The 17,421-nt window shown below is 44.6% G+C and overlaps 1 protein-coding gene across 1 annotated transcript in view; it reads right to left on the bottom strand.

Moving 5' to 3' along the window:
• GALNT10 (polypeptide N-acetylgalactosaminyltransferase 10) overlaps positions 1–17,421 on the bottom strand; it is a 54,791-nt gene that overhangs the window by 7,015 nt on the left and 30,355 nt on the right. Inside the window, exons 7-11 of the mRNA XM_017728126.1 lie at positions 14,755–14,862; positions 12,777–12,998; positions 11,383–11,499; positions 9,489–9,638; positions 4,654–8,785 (exon numbers count right to left, since the gene is read on the bottom strand). Of these exons, the coding sequence (XP_017583615.1) occupies positions 8,618–8,785; positions 9,489–9,638; positions 11,383–11,499; positions 12,777–12,998; positions 14,755–14,862 (765 nt within the window). The 3' untranslated portion in view covers positions 4,654–8,617. The remainder of the gene's footprint in view (positions 1–4,653; positions 8,786–9,488; positions 9,639–11,382; positions 11,500–12,776; positions 12,999–14,754; positions 14,863–17,421) is intronic.

Here is a 17,421-nt window from a genome sequence, read left to right as displayed (position 1 = left end):
TCCTGTGACAGACCTGAACCCGTAACAGACCTGAAGCTGAGGCTCCCACCCGGCCCTCGTACAAAACTCGGCTCGGCACAGCCACAAATGCCTGTTCTTGGGTCGTCACCTAGGCAGGAGTTCTGGCTGAAATGTAATTGTTTTTATGGTATAAGAAATAACAAGATTTCCTTTTGATTATTTTTTTCCTCCCCCTCTAATCACAAGGCACGGATAGTGAAAAGATAGGACCTGGAGAACTGTTTCTCAAAGCAATGAGAGTTTAAGCTTCGCATTTCTTTCATCTCAGGGAAAAGATAAAACTCCAAAGGAACCCCCCAAAACAACAAAAAAACCCCCAACCCCCACCCCCAAACCTCCCCAAAAAATAAAAAAAGGGGAGAAAAAAGGAGGAGGCAAAGTAGGGGGTGGGGTAAGAATGAAATTCCTACTGATCTGTGAAGAAAAGATGTAACTTCTGGAAATGCTGTGACTTCTGTTCTACCAGATAGCAAATGCTGTTGTGAGAGGTCCCTGAGCAGCTCTAAAAGGAAAAGGATTTCATCTTCCTGAAGAAAAGACTTTCTGCACAGAGAAGAAAGGTTCTATAGACTAAAATGACTTCAAAGCCTGAAATCCTGCACATGGAACAATGTGCGTGAGCAATGGGTGAACTGTGCTGAATCACACGAAATACCTTCGCAAGAAAGAGACTCCTTAAAGCCCTTGGTCATCAGCTCAGGCTGCTCCACAGTAACACTGACAACCAATTCTGCCTGGTCTGCACAAGACGACTGAGAAAAGCAAAAATCTGTATTTTCCAAGCATTCCTTACAATACCAAACAAGCCTCAGAATAAATCTGCAGGGCAGAGACTTAATACTCCTCAACAGTTCTGCCTCTTGCCTTGGCTTTTACTGCGGGTGCCCTCAGGCAATTAGTAATTTCTGTTTGTGCATGTGACCGGCGGAGAACCACAGTGCACCCTCCTGGGGACACGCTCCCTGGAGCCGGCCGTTCTCACGGGAAGCTGGTGGAAACAAACGACTTTACCCACAGACCAAACAAGCAGTGAGCAAAGAGCAAAGAGATTTTAAAAAAGCAAAACACTACGAGTTCTAAAAGCCCCAGGCCAAACTGATTGGGATCTGCCTGCCTGAAGTAATACCCTCCTGGCAAAGCCATACAGATATTCCCTTGTTTTGGGGAAAGGGAAAACACCAAGAGGCTGACAGAGATCTCAAAGCTGCTGATAGCAAGCTTTCTGGCTTTATCTTAACATTACCAATAAAAATCAAATGGCTGGCTGAGGAAATCTTGCAGAAGGATTATCTTGACACTCAGGAAGCCAAAACCACAGACTGTAGGGACAAACGATAATAACAGCAAGCAAGGAGATAAAAGGGAACATGACCCTAACAAGCAGAACTTCTTCCTGTCCCCTTGAGGAGGTGATTGTGCAGGTGCTCCCTGGCTATATTTTGGGAAGAAACAGGCACCATAAGTGCCAGAACAGGTTGGTACTGACCATCAGATTGTATTTCATCTTGGGCTGCGACCTCTCATCCCTGCAGATAAAAACGTTTTAAGTCCTTCTGCAAAGCTCACTAGAAGGAAAAACCCAGCTTTTGTCACTGTCTATTTGCTAATTCAATGTTAATTACCTCCTGCTCAGGCTAACATGATGACACCTTTTTTTCAGTCTTTCTAAATAAAAAAAAAGTGCATGGAGGTGTTTTTATAATTGCAGTTTATTTCAGCATATTTATCCTCATGGGAACCTCCAGATTTCACAGTCTGCTAGCCGGGAACAAGCTTGCTGCAAAATAAACTGCCTCATAGAGACATTCTTTATTAGGTATCTATCACTAACGTGATCCAATAATTCTTTGTGGGAGCTGCAATGAAGTGAGAAACAATGTTTCATAAACCCATCAGTAGCCAGGCAGCTTTAGTACCTCTGAAGCAGTAATAGCCTGGCCATCCCAGTCAGCCTCTAATCAAATTAGGGGAACCTGTGCAGGCCTGTAAATCTCACCCACAACAACTACCCTCTAAAGGTAAGTCTGTGGTGTAGCTGTCATCTGGAACTTACTGTTTTAATGGAGCCATTCGGGGGGCTTGGGCCAGAAATACTTCTCTCCCAATGGTCTGTGCTGCTGGAGATGTCCTGGGAAGAAGGCTTTTTTACACTTTTCATAATCAGAAATCAGACCATTTCTTTTCTCAGTACCTTTGGGGGGGCCAATGAAAACACAGCTCTGGCACCTTCCCCCAGACTCCCACTCTCATCAGCACTTTTCTAGGGTGGCACACATTGAACCTGCTAAAATGCTTAAACTGTCACAACTTTTGGCACATACTTACCCTGGGCAATGTTCCTGTGGCCAGGAATCACAGCACAGTCTTCCCTGGGGATCATGCCTTGCTTGTCCCCCAGAAAGGCTTGTTTTCCCACACACAGGTTTTCACACATTTCATTGTTTGTCTCCCATCCATTTTTTTCCCCACTGCTTTTCACCCAATGGAGCTAAGTAAAAAGGAGTATTGAGAAGGCCACTGAAGAAATGAAATGGTGACAGCAGGAAGCACTGAGGGTCCTAGTGGGAACATGAGCAATGCTGATACACTTCTGTTGTCTTGGGCTGAGCCTGCTCTCCCCACATGGAGATCAGAACACAAACAAGGCCATGAGCTGTTGAAGCCCTCCCCTGCAAACCAAGGTGTGGGATGCATCTCCCAGCAGCTGCTTCCAAGGCAAGTAGAGAAAGAAGAGTCACAGCTGGGTTTTCTCTGTTCCTCTGTGCTTCCCAGTGTGGCCTACCAAGGACAGTCCATGGCTGCTGTCCCCCAGGGATGTCCTACCTGGGCACAAATCGTCCACTACAGCTGTGGTTCTTTCAGGATTGCACCACTGGGCATGGAGTGACAGGAAACCTGTGCTGGGGAAACACTACACCAGGGCAGCTGAGCTTATTCTCATAAGTAGAAGAGAAATCAATCACGGGAGCAAAACAGGTAGGGACAGTCATGTCTGTGTACACAGTTTTCAGAAAACACATTAAAAATTTATTTTAAATATATTATAAAAGGAAGTCCATTCAACTTTAAAAACACTAGGCATTCTATCAATGATTCCCAATTTATGAAAGCTACTACATTAAAGTGCTACAAGTCCTTTACCACCCCCAGATATTAGGCTGTTGGTCCTAATACGCACAAAATAAATACACACTGATTCAAGAGGCACCATCCAGTTTTACAGAGAAAATGCATGCAGTACAAGGTACAGACAAACTTAGACCTAATCACCGAGATCCTAGAGAATGCATTTTGAAACCAATTCCCTTCTCCACCCTAGAGGCTAAAGCTATTTGTTGCTGTTATCATAAGGGCTAAGGTTTCACGCTGTTAGCTCGATCAGTTTTTATCTTGTTTTGTGGTTGAAGTTCACATTTGTTTGCTCACTACCTGGGATTAAGACTTTTTTCCTCGAGTTGAACTAGTATATTTAAGACCACATAGATCCAGTGGCTTTATATAAAGCTCCCAAATCACTCACAACTGCTGGAACCACTGAAGCCTTTTGGGTCATACAGAAGCATCAAGAAAGCTCAAATGCACTCAATTAAGCAGTATACTCAGCTAGCAGAGGCAGAGTCAAAAACGGACACAGGCTTTTTATTAGGGTTTCCATGACCTATCATTGCCTAGTTCCATACAGATTCTCCAAGGTAAAGCATGGCACTCCAAAGTAGCAATCAGAGCAGGAGGTGAGCTTATTTTGGTTACACTTCAAATTTATAATGTGAATAAATCAATCTGACTGGTTAATGAGGAATATGAAATGAATTGACAAGTCTGTGTTGAATGCTGATGGCAATTTCAGATCTCATTTCCCATTCTCCACCCACTGCATCTCTCTCCACTCGAACCAGGTGAGGATTTGCAGCTTGTTTTAAAATCTGGACTCAACACTCACCAGGTCAGAAAATAAAGCACTTAAAGGTAAATCCTACACAAGCTGGGAAATTGCAGCACACAGACTTTCCTTGCTTAAGGTCAAGTAACAGGCCATGGTAGCCTGGGAGCAGGACCCAGAGCTCCTGACTCACAAGCCAGCTGCCCTTTGCTGTGTATCCCGTGAAACCACCCAGTGTATCCATGAGCCCCGGCTGCTGGGAGTGGATGTGGGATGCAAGGTACTCGTGCATCACTTGGGCTGTTTCACACATGGCTTTACCAGGGCTCTTTCGACTGCAAGTGTGACAGGCTGACTGCCAGAGGCTGGCTGTTCTCTCCAATCAATTCAACTCCCTGTCTGTATCTTGAAAGACAATTTAAAATAAAAATCTTCTCCCTTTTCACCTGGCAGTTCCATGACTGCCCAATATGACTATTAGGAGATCTCTCCCGTGGGTGACGCGAGGCAGCAGAGCTGCTGTCACAGCCCTGCAGCAGCCCCAGAGCACTGTGCTCCTGAAATGCTGGTGGTGCCTGTTTGACTCTCAGGTCACTGATCTCAGTGCAGCAGGGAAAAGGAAAGTTTGCTGAGTGGAACACTCCAGTAAAGGAAAGCAAAGCCTTGTGCACAGCCTGCTGTAAAACCAACCACGAGGAAAGTTAGGCTGAGAAATTGCTTTCTTGCTACTTCTGTATTAGAGATATTAACACACTCTTGAAAAGTCCCAGTGATGGAAGGCATCAACTTCTTCTGAAAGACACTTCTGCTAGAGTTTATATGCTTTTGGGACTAATTGTGATTTGCATACTTAGAAAATAAAATGCAGGATCCCGCATGCCAGTGAAATCATGAGCCTTCCCATGAGGTGAAACATCCAGCAGCTAACCAAGACATCCTCCAGCACAGCTTCAGCTGTTACAGTGCACCAGGAGGAAGCTGCCAACCTTTCCAAGTCCTCCTATTAGGAGTGACAAACCTCCGCAGAGTCATTAACGATATCGATTTAACAGAGGTGGAACCCAAGAGCTTCTGAATGACTGTCGTTCACACATATTTTTAAATCAGACATTTAAAAAAAACCCCACACACAAACATTGCAGGAGCCAAGCTTTCTCTTATATCCTTATCCCCCAACCCCAACCCCTTCCCCTCTCTTCTCTTGCCCAGCAAGGCACTAGGAAATGGTTCAAGTTTAAGCATTTGCTGTACATTTACATTTAAAAAGGCACATCTTTATTTTAATGATGCTGTATTCCCCTTTCAGGAAGGCTCATACGTTCTGCTGTGGTTTGAAAAAGGAAGTTAATTTCCTAGGTACGAGAAAAGACACCTTGCACACGAGAGCCCCAAACCTATTTGCTGTCTGTAGGCCTTAGAGATTAGCACCAGTATAGATCAACAACAGCTTCAAGAGCAAATCAAAGTATTGTCAGGCAACATAAAACACACCCTGCTGTCTGGGATTCTGATACTTAAAAGCAGCAAAACTTACGCAGCCATGAAGAGAGGGGTGTTTCAATACTTCTAGGGGAAAAATATGAAAACATGTATTTGGCATTAGATAATCACCGGTATTTAATCTGCAGTCTTGACTTGCATGCAGATGTGAAGATTTGATTATGTATTTATGCTTTAGCAATTTTGCTTACAAATAACCAAAAGTAATTGGAATAATTAACCAGATTGCCCAGCAAAGGCTCAGTTAAAGATGCAGATGATGAAATACAGCTTATATTTCTCAATCAGTGGATGGTTTGCTATATTAAGTCTTTGCCTTAGTCAACAAAGCCTCTATACTGAAAAGTATAACTGATGCAAATAATTAATAGCTCAAAGCCCAGTGAGCTACTTGGAAGTGTGCACAATTTGTGAGGCTCTTAACCACACTCAGATGCCAAACTTTCAGAAAACAGATCAACCACACTGAGATGGACCCGCTACAACCACTTACACTAAAGCTCCAGTTTCTGTGTACTGGTGGTGGGTTGTCAAACAGGAATTGCCTCAACTATTGCCTAATCTTTTGGTGCAAGCTGGTAAGAGCTGACCTTTCTCTCCAAATTAAGATCACCAAGGGGTAAAAGACCTGTTCATTACTGCAGCTCTCTCTGAAGCAAGAATCCAGCCAGCCAAGCAAGGGCTCCCTTCACAAGGTGAGCCCAAGTACAAAGCAAGCCATGCATTTTAGAAACAGAAGCTAATCCTCTCATTAGAAAACTAAGACACACAAAGCTGCAACCTGCAAGCAGAACAACCTACAGTCCATTTATAGAATATGCTGATTGTGTCCCAGTTATAAAAATCTAGCATTGTTCATGAACAAACAGCTTCTTGTTCCACAGGCATTAAAACATTCATAAAGACATCTAGTCAGGCCATCTAGTGGCTCCACAGTCAGCACTACTCGGCTAATGAGAGCATTAATAACTTAAGGAAAGCAGCAGTCACACACAAAGCACTGGAAGGTGACTCTGTCTCCCACAGAAATGAGGAGGGATCCTAATGACAGACTTATTGTAGTAACTGAGAACATAAGATGTCAACTCTGTTTGATGCTGGTCTCATTCCATTCAATACTGCTGCAGAACTGTCACAAGGGAAGTTTAGGGCTTTTTTTTCTTTCTTCACTCCCAAAATATTAGACACCAACATATTTTGGAAACCTGGTCCCAGCTGCAATGCAGTGTCCATGTTTCCTGTTCTCCATGACTGCATGGACCAGCTAAGTTGGCAGAAAAGGTAAGACATGGACTCAGCTGTGTGGACGAGAGAGGTGAATTCTGAGCCTCCTACTCAATACATCAGACTGGAGAGTTTGAGGGGCAGACAGCTGTGTTCTTGTTTGCTCCCAGCTACCAGGTACAGCTCTGCATGGCCTTGAACACATCTGAAACATGGGACACGACCCTACAACTGGCAACAAAAGGGGTTCTTGCTTCTGGAGATCTGCAGAGGGAGCCATCCTGCTTGTTTTGGGACACCAGGGAAGCATCTCCTTGCCTTCACATGAAAGACATCCCAGAGCAGAGCTTCCCTGCCCCTCTGAGGTGGGGCAGTCTACTAACCATGCTCATCAAGCATCCCAGAGGGGTCCTATCCCCTTCACCCCAGAGCTGGCTGCATGCTACTCTTGCAACACCCCTCCACAGGCAGACAGACAAACCAAGGAGCTGGGCAATTCCTGGCAAAGGAATCCTGTTTACTAATGCACACAGCATCTGTGCACGAGATTCACTGCATCATCATTCACAGCTTTTACCAGAAAATGCCACTGCTCCCTTCAGTACAAGACTAAGTCAGGGGAACTAGTAAATCTGTTTTTGCAATAACTTAGTTTTAAACCAGATTTTAAAAAAATACTTGCTTCAGATGGACTTGAACCAACGGTCCTCCATTCATTCTTTAGTGTTAGTACATCCCAGCTCCTGGGATGAGACAATCCCGGTTCACTGTCTGGCAGATCTGACTGCCAAACCAGAAGGGTAACACCTTGCACTGCTTACTGACTGCACAAGGGAGAGGGTACCAGTAAAATGGGTCCATCAGTCCCACATCTCTGCTAAAGCAAACAGATTTCCAGTCACAGTAAACTGTACAGTGCTGTGGGTGCTGGGAAATGAGGAGAGATTAACAGCACATTTCCACAAGGCTAGAACACTACTGACCACAGGACTCAAGAAACTACAGACTGATGAACAAATGGATAAAGACCAATCGTTAATCTCAGCCCTGACTTAATTATCCTGAATTAATCTGCTCACACCAACTGTAAATTAACTTAGCCATCAAACCTCTAAAGGAAGAATGGAAATTGTCTTCACGCAGTAGATTTAACAGGAGAAATCCTGGAGGTGTCTGTGCTAAAAAGGTTATAAGAGGCAAATTTGGAAACTGATATCCAAAGGCTCTTAGCATAAAGTCTTCACCAGTAAGAACTGTGATAATTTAAAAACCCTCTGCTAATCTTTCACCTTGAAGATTCAACAGTGAGTGACAAACTGACTGCAAAGTGAACAGACCAGAAACTCAGATTCCTCATGGCTAATAACAACAGCCATATTCCCAACACTTGGCTGCACTTCCACTAGAGCTCATTCCTTCATCAGAGCTATGATTTGGAAAGTAATAATATTCAACCTGTTTGAAATATATTTGGTTCAGGGCAAAAAAAATACGCATTTCATTTTACAATAATGGGGTTTTTTTTTTTTTTGATTGGAAGCTTAAATCTTGTCTTCAAGATTTTACTTATATGGAGTTTGGAAGATAAAGCACCTATGGGGGAATGCTTCTATGCATGGTATAGCAGCTACAAAAAGTCCTGAAGGGTCCTGGATAACAAAATCATTTAACACCAGACCCCAGTGGGAAATAAAACAAAAAAGGCAGAAAAAAAAGCCATTTGAAACACATTCAGACTCCTCTAAAAACAGAGTTTCTGTTCAGTCTCAGCACAGAAGTGGCTCTGGCAAAGTCTTTAAAATTCCACCATCCCCAGAAGAGAAGGATGCAGCATCTTCACAATAAAGATTGGCCTGCTAGTTAACCTTCTCCTGAGATTCTCCCTTTTACCTTCGTTAAGTGTTTAAAAAAAAGTATTAAAAAAATTTTTTTTGTAACCCTCCCCAGTAAAAACTATAATTGTAAAATATATATATATATTTTCTCAGTCTTTTAAAGATCAAGATTTCTGTTAAATTTTTCCAAGATGGTTGAGTTTGTGTGTTCAAATATCCACTGCTGTGTTGAAGATGAAGGATTGCAGCTATTCATAAAGATCTTTCGATCACTCTCACTGCAGTCCATACAGCTGCTGCTGACTGGGTGGTAGAGGGTCTTGTCCTGGAGGAGAGAAATTTGGTGTGAGGTTGCTTAAGTGGAGAAGAAAAGTTGTTTTAAAACCATCAGAAAGAAGCCTTAAAAACCAAGGCAAGCTATTGTGTCACTTGGGTGTATCTGTTCCACACTTAACTGATTGACAGGTGTCTGGGTCTATTCCCACCCCTTTCGACAGAATCCAGCCCAATCCTCACACCTGCACCAGGAAGCTCTGAAGGCACCCAGAAGCCATGGGCTCTCCAGGCTGGAATTCTGCTGCATCCCTCCGGGGCACTGTGCCAGCAGATTGGAAGGACTAGGACAGGGCACTTAGACAAGAATGTACTTACCTGTGGCTCAGAACAGCATTGCTTAGTAGGAGGATGAATAAATCCTTATCTACCTTTGGCAGGACATTGCAGTGCTCAGAAGAAACCAACTCTCACAATACCTCTTTGCACATCACCTCTCTGCCAGCTGTGGGGACACTGCACAGAGAGCGTCCTGCTCAGGAGCCCTGGGGTCATCACCTTATTCTAACCAGTGGAACAGGGGAGTCACCTCTTTTTAATCAATGGTACAGTAACAAGCAGCTGTCTGCAGATTCTCTTATTGCAGCTACATGAAAAGAAGGAATAAAACACGAGTGGTGACACTTTCAGGAAACGTAAGTGCCTCAGGCAATTTGACACCTTAGATGAGAATACGCCCACACACACAGACTCACTTTTCGGTATCTCCAAAGCTGGTTCCCCTTCATTCCATGACAGTCATAGAGGGTCACAGGGCTGCTGTGGGAAATGGCATCAAAACAAAACTTCTTGGTATGCTGAGGATCGCCGGGACGGATGTCCTCTCTCCAGCTGAAGGTGAATACCTGTCAGGACAAACAGCACCCTCAGGATGGCTGGTACCCAGGCATGATACTTTCACCAACAGAATGCTGTTCCCTGTGCCCACAGGGTGGGGATAGCTTCAGGGAAAGGACAGTATCTTCTAGAGGAAAAACTCCTCCCACCCCTAAGGACAGGGACTGCTGACCAGGGGACTCTGTACCAGCTGTCACACAGCATGTGAAATGAGACTGTGCTGCTGCAGCCAGCCATGCTGGTCAGCCTGGGTACTAGAACAGCCCTGGATGTCTCTGCAATGCAGACATACATCAAGGATTAAGTGAACAGCTGACCAATTACAGCCCTTCCCAGCCAGCAAAAAAGCCAGAGAGCTCCAGGAGCTCTGAGTTAACGCTGGCAGTGGACACCCGAGTCTGCACAGGCAGCCTGCAGTCACCTTGAGAAATTGTCCCACACTTCTGGGACAAGAGACCAGGAGCCACAGCTTCCTACCCTGGCCACAGGAGTGCTGGGAGTGCAAACACTTGGGCATTGCTTCGTGATGCTCCCTTCTACTGATCCTGCAATGAACTCAGCACTCTCAGGTGAAATGAAGGAGGGACTCTACAGAGCAGAGGAAGAGTTTTAACTTCAGTAACTGGGCACAGCCCATGCCTGGCAACGCAGTGCCTCAACGAAAGTGTCCTCCGTGGCCAGCACTAGCCCATGTGGTTCTGCAGGACTGCCAGCCAGCACACCTCCCTTTCAGTCCCTGAGGAAAAGGCTGTTCTGGAGGCTCCTTTGGAGTCAGCTGGAGGAATGGTTCTCCTCAGAGATCTCTCATGGGGCAGTGAGAAAGGCAAGTAATGATCAGGGTGCTGCTCTTTGAAGCAGTGTGGCCAAAAACTTTTGCACAAAGAAACTACTTTGTTCTTGGCTGTCTTTTAAATCCCTCTTGAGAGAGAAATTACCACAATAATTTAGGCTCAATGCTACTCAGAAGTTCAAACCGCATTCTCTTCCTAAACATAAGCCAAAACTAATTTTCAAGATCCTCCTGACACAACAGAGGCTTAGTTTTGGACTGTGCCTGAGTAAATTGGTTTTGTTTCTATTTTTCACGCATCAAATTGATATGCAACAACCCTCTGTCTCCTACTACTGAAGCCATTCCCTGAAGAGTTATGCATGGCTCTGTAATAGAGGCATTGTTTTCTTGATCCTTTCTCAGCTCAGCTGCTACAGTTTAGACAAACTAATATTTTCCTCCCTTCTGTTACAATAAAGCTGTCGTTTCTGGCACCTCATATGTTGAGAGGGTGAATCTATAACCTGGCTGGTTTCATCACTCCAGCAATGGTTGGGTGTTTATAATGCATTTGCCTGCTGTCAGGAGGATGATAGTGAACAGTTATTGAATGCTCCTGCAGGTTCATTAATATGCATGATGCTCTTCTATCACTTCTTTCAGCACAACCTTTGAAGTTAATATTCACTTTGTTACATATTACAGCTGCCTTGTTACTGGTTTATTGTTTTGGCACACTGTTTTCTTGTCATTTCTTTTGTTCTCTCTGAGAACTTCAAAGCAGAGGTAAAAGCTCCGCACAGTCTGCCAAGCTCCAGACCCCCCTGTGGCACAAGCACAAGCCACATCCTGTACCTAAGTACAATGAGCACGTGAGCCTTGGGGTGGACATGACAGCTCTAAATGGCCTTCCTTAAACATTGGTCCTTGGAACCTCTCCCTCCCCAGATTTAGGGGCCGATGATTTATCAGACTGTTACCTGCACGTTGTTCCATGCTGCCTCTCCTCTGTCCTTCACGCAGTTTTCCAGCCTCAGTGGGGATCCCAGGGCTCCATGCTTAGTATCCACACACAGGCCAGTTCCCACATTGCGTATCTGAAATAGTAAATTAGTCACTGAATCTCCTGCTCCTAGCAGAAAGAAGGCTCAAATTGTCTCAAATTGCAGCAGTGTTTGTATGAAGTTAGTTTTAAGATTCCTCACTTAACTGTGAGTCTGAGCTGGCTGGTTAGAGCTGGGAGAAAGTACAGAACTCAAAATGGGGCCCACTGCCAGCTGTACCTCCAGCACATAGCAAAACCCACCAGTGACAGGATTGCAGAGCCCACTGTGGGCTGGGTTGTCTGGTGGTGCCATTTTTCACAGGTCTATACCTTGTACATCCTCCCTTAGGTCTGTGCCAGTGTGAATATGCTACAGCAAATGTACAATGAATGTTAGTCTCCTCGATTCTTAAGTACTTTAGATTTCTGAGTTACTGTTGTGCTATAGTAAATCCTACATGAATCTTTTGCTAAATTGTTAAGTTATCCATTAGGTGCTGTTAAGTTTAAGCGCTGTTAAACCATTAGGCTTAAACTATTTGAGTTCAGAGCTAAGTTTAGTAAGGAGGTCCACTCTGAACCTTGTAACTCCATGAGAGGTTCTCCCTTATTCTCTTTTGTCCTTACCCTTTTCCATCCCCAGTCTTCACACAGGTAATTTTTGGTTGGTTTCAATTTTAGATTGATTGATTTTAGATTTTAGCTTGCTTTTTCTCCGTGTGCTTTAACCCTCTAGAAAGTAGTAGAGTGAACCTTACCAATAAACTTTGTCATGCTTTCACTTTTATATTACACCTGCTTTTGCTGACGCCTTTGCCAGTGATTCTTTAAGTGACCCAAAACACTCAGCCACGAGAGACGTGTATAACAATTCACAGCCTCACTCCTGGGGTGATTCTATTCCCAGAACACAGCTGACTTTCAAAAATACGGATGGTTTTCCTGCCTTTCACATGGGAAAGATAAGGACAAGAGTAGCTCAACACAGTTGTGAAGCCCTTTGGAAATACAAGATTTCACTATTGCTCAGCTGCTGCCTCTCCCTAGTCCTCCCTCTGGCACATTCTGCTTTCTGCTAAATACACAACATGCAGAACAAGCCAAGTCTCTATTCTCGTTGGAGCTGTGCACTAATAGAAGCAGCTGCCTGCCCAACTGCCTGCTTTGATCAGGCCAGTGCAATGGTAGAGGAGTTCTGGGTTTTGAAACATCAACAGATCTTTAAACACTTGCTCGCACCTTACCCACAGCAACTGAGGCACGTGGGCAACCTTAAAAAACCAAACTGCAGCCTGCCTGCCCACTGCAGATGTCAGAGCACAAACTTGCCTCTCCCCAGGCAGCTGCTGGAGGCTCCACTGGTGGGTAGAACTTTGGCAAGTCCCAGGCAACCTCATTCATGAACCACTTGAAGCTTTTGCAGTTGAGGTTGTTGCGAAGCTCCTTCTGAGCGGCGACGTCGCCCGCGGAGAGGTGCCGGTACTCGGGTCTGCGCTGGTAAATGTACTCTGCATATTCATCCATCCACACCTCAGCCACCCGCTTCAGGTTCTGGGGGGAGAACGAGAGGGGAAACCACCTGAGAGTGCTGCACAAACCACCATTAGCATTCAGAGCAGCTCGCATGTTTTTGCTCAGAAAGGATTTTCATTCACATCCACTCTTTCTCTCCAGCTTCAGGACACAGATTATTTTTATTACTCTCTAGTTCCAAGGGACTTTTAGAAAGATATTTTCAGTTGAGGTCAAAACAGAATCCTGGCACTTGGCCATTATATCTAGTTCCTTGTGGCTAAGAAAAACAATATTAATCAAAAGTTGTTTTTCTTCCCTTTTTTTCTGTAAGGAAACTAGTCAGAACATGATGCTGGTAAATACCACTGGACATTCAAAGGTCTCTGACAAAAAGCTGCTTTCTTAAATCCTTCTTATTGCATCTTTTATATCCATCTAGAAATGGGATTTGCAGTGCTCCCTTCTGAAAAGCTTCAGTTCACAATACTCTTTCTTAGCACTTTTTTTCCATTTTCTTGGGTAAAACTCTGAGATACCTCAGGAATAGGGAGCTTTCAGATGATGACCCTTTGGAACAGAAGCAAAGGGTTTTACCTCGTGGCAGCAGCACATTTCATGTATTACTGTAGAACTTAATCCCCTGTGCAACTCCAAGACAGCAACAAACACCACCCTCCCAAGACGACCTGCTTGTCACAGCACCCTTGAGAGTGCTGAACCTTGGGTTATTCTCTGGCAACATCAGGCACATTCTTGGTGACCGTCAGTAATGTGCCATGTGCAGCTGTGACTCCTTGCATGAAGCTGCTCAGTCCAGCAGTGATCATTTACTACCAAAAAAATGAGGAAGCTAAGAGTAAGCAGTTGGCTGATCCTGCCCCAAATGCAGCCTCCACACAACAGGAGCAGGTGTTTACCTCAAAGTGTCTGTTAGATGCCAAGAAACAGCCTTTCCTACCTCTCTGCTGTTTCCTTCCAGCACTGGGGAGTACACAAGAGCCAAATACTGAATCAAAAGAAATACAGCTCCCTCCTGAGGAGATGGCACAGACAGGAGAGTGCTCTGTCGCTCTGACAGGTCATTGCTGGGCTGAGGAATAAATCCAAATCTATAACTGGGGCGATGCTATTAAACTGGGAAGCACTGTAACACTGAGCAAGCTGTAAGACTTCAGAAAAGCAGGGCATCTCTCTGAGGTTTTTACTTTTGCAGCCTTCCTGCTACTATGATTTTTTTCTCCCACCAGAGGGCAATGCAATCCCTCCTCAATTTGAAAATTAGCTGGAGAAACCCAGCGCAGGATAGGTGAAAGCTCTTTCTTTTTTGGGCTACACTAGATTAAGAAATAAGATGGCACCGAACATTCCATTGTGGAAAATTACCGCTTGCCCATTCAGTGGTCTGTAATGCTCGAAGTTGAGAGGTCTTTCAATCACCAAAACCAATCACCACGCTGAAGCCTGCTGCTCTTGGAGAGCACAGCTATAAAATGACTGAAGTATTATACAAATAAAGCCATATCTTGTTTTTATAGCCAGCGCCTGATCACAAAGTCCGTGTCCAGCACCCAGCAGTGGCTGATATCGGGAGCATGGCAGCTGTTCACACACTCATCTGCAGCTCCCCGGGCTCTCTTCCCTTTGTGCTACACATCCACCACTGTAAAACTGTTCAAGTGCATATTACAGACAAAACCCCCTACATCTGCCTCTCATTGTGGGGTGAGAGTAGACAACAGCATGGTCACGTTGCAGTCAGACTACTGTTGTGGGGAATGCCACTGCCACTTACTCTTGCCAGGCTGACTCCTGTGGGAACCTTGTATGGAACGTATTTCCTGTAGATATGACCAACTCTAGAGCAAGGGATGTCCTCCATGCGACCTCCACACATCCATACCTGTGGAACAGCAGAGAAACACATTCAGTCTTGGCTTTATGAAGGAAAATGAAAAGGAAAAGACTTTCAAGTAATAAAAAAACTTAACCCAGATTTTGACATTAAAGTACACTCTTCCCAAATCCCCTCCCCTCCTTGCCTTAGCCCCAAATCCTATAACTACCTGCTTAGAGCCATGCAGCAAGCCTTGATTTAGCACAAGTGCTCTGAAGCCTTCTATACAGAAAAGAACAGGGAAAAAAATCTGAGCACTGAGAAAACAGCACACACCTTGCTTTAAACTGATACATGTTATTACAGCAGTAGTAACCACAATAGTTAAACTGGGCTGCCATAAAAAACCCGGGGTGTAGGTTGTGTAACGAGGCTGTAAAAGGGAGGCCATCTCCCTAGTACAGGTGGTCATGTGTTATGCACAAGGCTCCAGGGAATTCATGAGCCTGTTCAAGTGCCAGAAATCAGAAGAAACTGCTACTTTTCCCTGTGGTTATCACTGCTCTTTTATGGTTTCATTGCTGACATTCATTCATTGCTTTTGCAGCCTTACAATTAAGTGGAAATCTCTGCCTGGTGAACACATAAATAGCTTTAAAAAGCCCTCAGGAAGTCACTAGAACACACTCCTAGTTGGAGAGGACTACCTTGATGCTTGGTTAATGTCTAGATTGGGCCCAAAAGCTTCCTTCCCCATCTGGGAAGATTTCACTTTGTGCCAGCGCTCTGCAACAACTTTCTTTTATTCTTTATTTATAGCATGGATGTAGTAATTTTGTCGAAGTGAAACAAAAGGAGACATTTTCTAAACCAGCCAATCTACTTCATTAAGTTTAAGAAATATTTGTGTGCTTCACAGAAATATTCAATCAATACTTAAAAGAAAAAGCACCCTTTAGAATGCCAAACAAATGACTTTCTGAATTCCTGAAGCGAGGCACTGCCTTTGCCTTTCCATTTGTCCCCAGATCCCACGGGAGTGCCCTGAAGGCCATGGATTTCGGGCAGGCTGGTGCAGAGCTCTTGATCTCCCCGTTCACTGGGGCTAATTTGAGCCACCACAGTTCACTGTACAATGAGCTTAGTCAACAGCTTCACACATAGCAGGCAATTCCATTAATATTCTACAGCGACAATATTAAATACTTAGCTTGGAAGAGAAATATTTGGCCAAGGCTGCTGCATAATTATTAGCCCTGACACTAAAGTCCTCTGGAGTTTCAGCTGTCTGCTGGCCCTAATAATTACAGTCATTTGCTGACTGCGTATAACTTAATGGAGGTTGGTTGCTCTCAGTTAGAGAAATATTTTTCGCAGGCAACTTCTAAAGTTCAAGGTACTTAATTACATGTCGTTATGATGAGAGAGACAAGAAGAAAGCTGACAAACTCTCCTTCTACAGAATTTCAATCCTTTTGTCCCTGCTGTGTCCTGAGAGGCTGGTGCAGAAGAGATGAAAAAGAAACTAGCACTCAGCTTCTATGAAGTTTCTTATGGAATTAGAAATGCTTCTTGCTCTGCAGCGATTGTGCTTTTGGCTGCAGAGGGCCAGAGCATGATTTCACTGCTAGGAAATTAACAGATAAGCTGAGAAAACAAGGATCTGGCCATGGTTTGTGTTTCTACGACAGAAAAGGTTTGTGTAAGGCTCCAAGAGCCGCAACAGTTCTGGGAACCATAAAAACCTGCAGGAGCAGCAGCAGAAGCCCAGAGCCCCGTTGCACAGACACACACTCCTCAACAACCTGCACAACCCTGCACTGCACCCTGCAGCAAGAAGCCTGAGGGGTTCACACCAGCTGCATTTTAGTGTAACACAAGCCTGGCTGCAAACACCAGCCTGTTTTCTTTGCTGCCTGCCCCGAGGATGCCTCACCTGCCCCATCTCTAAGGAAAGGCTTTCAGGCAGACCACCATGAATACACTTCTCTGGAACAGGATGTCCCTGTGTAAGCTGCGCAGCAGAGCCCTGCAGTCAGTACAGCTGGAGAGGAGAGAGCTGTCCTTGTGCTGCAGAGCTGGTGAAGTGGTACCAGACAGCAGTGATCCACAGAGCCCTACGCTGGAGAGGCAGCAGGAGGGGGAGGCTGGACCCAACTGATGGGCCAGGAGCTCCAGCCTGGTACAAGACTCCAGGCATAAAAGACAACATTACATGAACACATGCAATGATGTGATCAGAAAAGCTACTTAACTCAGTTGCTTAATGAGTAAAACCTAACATCAGTTTGACTTGCTCTTTTCCTGATCGTGCTTTAAAATATTTATTTCCAAACGATGCTGCAATGGAGGCAATGGAAAGCTTCCTAATCCCTACTAGCAGAACTCAGTGACCCTTTCAAGGTACTTTGCCACCTCTGTGCCTTTTTAATGTTGCCTCACGCTGCAAGTGACAGTGTGGCACCCACAGTACAAATCTAATTTTAAAGGCATGCTTTCCATTCATTCGTTGCTGCTTTGATTTATTTTATTAGTGAGCTGCTTTGTGTGGTGACAGAACTCATTACCACCTCCATAAAGACAATTACCAGTCCTTATCTATACAACTGGAAGAAGGGGGAGAGG

Source organism: Corvus brachyrhynchos, unplaced genomic scaffold, assembly GCF_000691975.1.
Source record: "Corvus brachyrhynchos isolate BGI_N302 unplaced genomic scaffold, ASM69197v1 scaffold21, whole genome shotgun sequence".
Taxonomy (NCBI): Eukaryota; Metazoa; Chordata; class Aves; order Passeriformes; family Corvidae; genus Corvus; species Corvus brachyrhynchos.
The sequence above is the reverse complement of the archived record's forward strand: the minus strand, read 5'-3'. Positions and strand labels throughout refer to the sequence as shown.